The following is a 3,993-nucleotide window of genomic DNA, read 5'->3' as shown; positions in this document are numbered from 1 at the left end:
CCTGACACTATTCTTTTGTTTTTAAAAAAATTTTAGCTGGGCTTGGTGGCTCAGTCTGTAATCCCGTGCCTTGGGAGGCTGAGGTGAGTGAATTGCCTGAGCCCACGGGTTTGAGACCCGTCTGGGCAATTTGGTGAGACCTCATCTTTACAATAAATCAAAAAAAATTAGCCAGGCGTGGTAGCGTATGCCTGTAATTCCAGCTACTTGGAAGGCTGAGGTGGAAGGATCACAGGAGCCCAGCAGGTCAAGGCTGCGTGGCCGGGAGCGGCCACTGCATTCCAGTCTGGGTGACAGAGTGAGACTCCAACTCAAAAAAAAAAAAAATTTTATTGGGCGGCCCTCAGAACCCCAGAAGAGGTTCAGAGAGCTCCCAATAAAATTTTAAATATTTTATTTTCTCATATAATAAAATAGACAAGTTGTTAGCTTTAAACATTATTGTTTCTTGGGTTATTCTCACAAACTGCCTGGCAATGTACCTGAAAGAGACTTAGATTTAGCAGCTGGGACAAAGCCCCCTTTCCTATAGAAGGAGAAGACAGGAAAGACAGCCCTAACGCTTTTTAGAGCAGGTGTTGAAGAAGTAACCAGTAGATGGGATGCATATGGTTTTCTCTTTTTTCTTTTGGAGTTGCACTCTTGTCACGCAGGCTGGAGTGCAGTGGCATAATTATAGCTCACTGCAGCCTCCAATTCGTGGGCTCAGGTGATCCTCCCCTCAGCTTCCCAAGAAGCTGGGACTACAGGTGCATGCCACCATGCCTGGCTAATTTTTTAATTTCTTGTAGAGGTGAGGTCTGGCTACGTTGCTCAGGTAGGTCTTCAACTCCTGGACTCAAGCAATCCTCCCATCTCAGCCTCCCAAAGTGCTGGGATTACAGGCATGAGCCAACATCCTCAGTGCATGTGGTTTTCCATACACGAGACTTCTGTGACCTATGAAACCTTTCCCAAGAACCAAGCAGACATACCACCTCAAAACAATATAGACTTTTGAGAAATGCATCTCAATCACTTGAAGAGTAATGTACTACGGTAGGTATAAGTTTTTCTTGATAACACCCTCCCATCTATTTTCTTCCTCCTTTCTTTTCCTTTTTTTCTTTCTGACTCTACTGTATTTTGCTTTTACTTCATGCTAACCTGGATGTCCCGGGCCCGTTCATAGGACTGATATGCGATTTTCTCTTCCATGCTGGCCAATTCCTGCTTCAAGTTCAAGATTTCATTCTGGTGGAGCTCTGTTAGGTCATTTAGTTGTTCTTCTAATCGTTCACATCTAGGAGGGAAGAAAGATTAGAATTTTATACATTCTGTATTTCCCTGAGTATTATTTACATTCGATTCCCCAAACCCGTTCTACAAAGGAAGAAAATAAAAGCACAAAGAAATTAAGTGGTCTGGGGTAACAGGGTGTGCCAGTGGGTACAGCTCTTAGTCTCTGGAAAAGACAACTTGTTACCAGGCCAAATCATACAGCAACATGGCTTTTCCACAATCTTCTCAAAACACAGTATTTGCAGCAATGTTGGCAACCCTGGTTAGCTTTGAGCGTACCCATAATACTGAGGCAGTCCTTATGTTGTTCTGAGGAAGAGGCAAAAACTAGGGTCCACTAAACAAAACTCATCAGAAGATAAATGGCACTTAAGTGAAAACTGACCTTCTAGTAGTTATCAGTAGCTTATTCCAATACTAGACAGCTTACTCACCTGGATGTTTATGATTCAGAGTCCTAGAATGACAGAGTCACAGACACCCACTGTCCTTATGGCCAAGCACAATGTATAGGACATTTCTGTTAACAAATATTTACTGAGAGCCTGCTGTGTACCAGGTATGTTCAAAGTATTGAGAACATTGTGATAAGCAAGACAGAATGCCTCAGGAGTTTATATTCTAAGGAGGGGGGAGGCAGAAAAACCAATATGATTTCAGGTATGGATAAGTAGAACAAAGATCCATAGGGGGTATATGGCAGAGTACCTGAACATTGATGTTATAACATAATTACCTTAAATAGGCCAGGCATTTTGGCTCATGCCTGTAACCCAGGAGACCAAGGTGGGAGGACTGCTTGAGGCTAGGAGTTCAAGAGCAGCCTAGGAAACTCAGTGAGATCCCATCTCAACAAAAATTTAAAACATCAAAAAGAAAAAACATTTTAAATCATTACCTTAAACTAAAGTTTTTATATTCTTTAAAAGTCTGTATATTGTAGATGTGATTGAAAACAAAAGGAAAGCCGGGCTCGGTGGCTCAGCCTGTAATCGCTCTGTGGACTCTGTGGTCCCCTCTCCTCGGCCTCCCAAAGTGCTGGATTACAGGCTTGAGCCTCTGCGCCCAGCCTTTCCTTTTGTTTTCTTTTTTTTGAGTTGGAGTTTCACTCCATCACCCAAACTGGAGTGCAGTGGCTGCTACCAGCCACCGCAGCCTCGACCTGCTGGGCTCCGGTGATCCTTCTGCCTCAACCTTCCAAGTAGCTGGAACTACAGGCGTGCGCTACAACACCCGGCTAAATTTTTTGATTTATTGTAGAGATGAGGTCTCGCCAAGTTGCCCAGGCGGGTCTCGAACCCGTGGGCTCAGGCAATCCACTCACCTCAGCCTCCCAAGGCGCGGGATTACAGGCTGAGCCACTGAGCCCGGCTTGGGCTTGTTTTAAATGTCTGAGTTTGTTCTGGCATTTTTAAAATATTGAAGTCCTCTGAGGCTCAAATGCAGGTATTAAATGTGTGTTGCCTGAGCAGCAGTATGTTCTCTGTTGGGATGAGCCCTGCCCAGCTGCCTCTATCTGACAGAGAGGCTTCCATTCTAGTTACCAGAATCCAGAGACATGTTTATTCTCTATCTCTTACTCTCTGTTTCTAGTGTTTTTAAACGTGTAGTCTCCAACCTTTCTCCTACTTTGCTTCTTGGTTCCAAGAACTGCACAAACAACCCATCCCAGTGTGTCCTTTTCACCACTGCCAGATAACTCATTTTCCTAAAACACTGTGTTCAGCATGTGACTTCCTCACTCAGTCATCTGCCTTGGGCTCATTTACTATTCTAGAATCCCAACTCTTCTAATCTTCCAGTCTTACAGATTTCCATTTTTTTCTCCAACAGAGATCTACTATTCTAGTTCTTCTATACATTTCTACCTCCAGCCCTTCACCCATGTTCTTTTTCCACCTAGAAATTATGATCTCATCCTTTAAACCTTTTCTAATCCTACTGGTCCTTAGATGCCCTGTCCAATTCATCTTTATGTAAACCTTCCCATATGTGGCCCTAAGTGCTAGAAATACAAGATGAATAAAATAACTCCTACTCCTAAGGAATCTTATCTCCCTCCATTCTCCATCTTGTTAGCTACAGCCATACTAACCTACTTTCTGTCTCTCAGACATGCCAAGTTAGTTCCCTCTTGAGAAACTTCATACTTACTATTAAAAAATTTTTTTTCTTGGTAGAAAAATCTCACTATGTTGTTTAGGCTGGTCTCAAACTCTTGGGCTCAAGTGATCATCCTGTCTTGGCATCACAAAATGCTGGGACGGATTACAAGTGTGTACACTACACCTGGCCTCTCCTTTATCCTTGATAGGAATCTCTGTACTGCTTTTATTCATGCTAAAACTCTTCCGTTACTGATGTAACTAAATAGACTGATCTGAAAGCAGCCCTACTTTTTATTGGTATAATAACTAAGGCTGATATTTTCTGAGACTCTGCTTTTCATTTCATATGCCACTCAGGGCAGGTGCTCAAAAACAGGTGCCATTTCTAGAATTGATTTTCCACCAAATTTTAAGTTCACCAAATGCTGTAAGATCATGTTAACATATTGTCTTTCCATGATTGTCCTATTTTAGCTCATTGCTTTGTGGTGTTTTTGGTGTTTGTTAATTTCTTTCTTTCTTTCTTTTTTTTGAGTTGGAGTCTCACTCTGTCACCCAGACTGGAGTGCAATGGCTGCTCCCGGCCACCACAGCCTCGACCTGG

General features: G+C 42.8%; 1 protein-coding gene across 2 annotated transcripts in view; it reads right to left on the bottom strand.

Moving 5' to 3' along the window:
• The window catches only part of TMCC1 (transmembrane and coiled-coil domain family 1), a 42,031-nt gene that overhangs the window by 6,877 nt on the left and 31,161 nt on the right, over positions 1-3,993 (bottom strand). For both annotated transcript variants that reach the window (XM_008053036.2, XM_021709961.1), the window contains one exon: positions 1,147-1,282. In XM_008053036.2, coding sequence (XP_008051227.1) covers positions 1,147-1,282 — 136 coding nt within the window. The remainder of the gene's footprint in view (positions 1-1,146; positions 1,283-3,993) is intronic.

Source organism: Carlito syrichta, unplaced genomic scaffold (assembly GCF_000164805.1).
Source record: "Carlito syrichta isolate Samal-C Ts95f unplaced genomic scaffold, Tarsius_syrichta-2.0.1 Scaffold287783, whole genome shotgun sequence".
NCBI lineage: Eukaryota > Metazoa > Chordata > Mammalia > Primates > Tarsiidae > Carlito > Carlito syrichta.
This window is presented reverse-complemented; position numbering and strand designations above follow the sequence as displayed.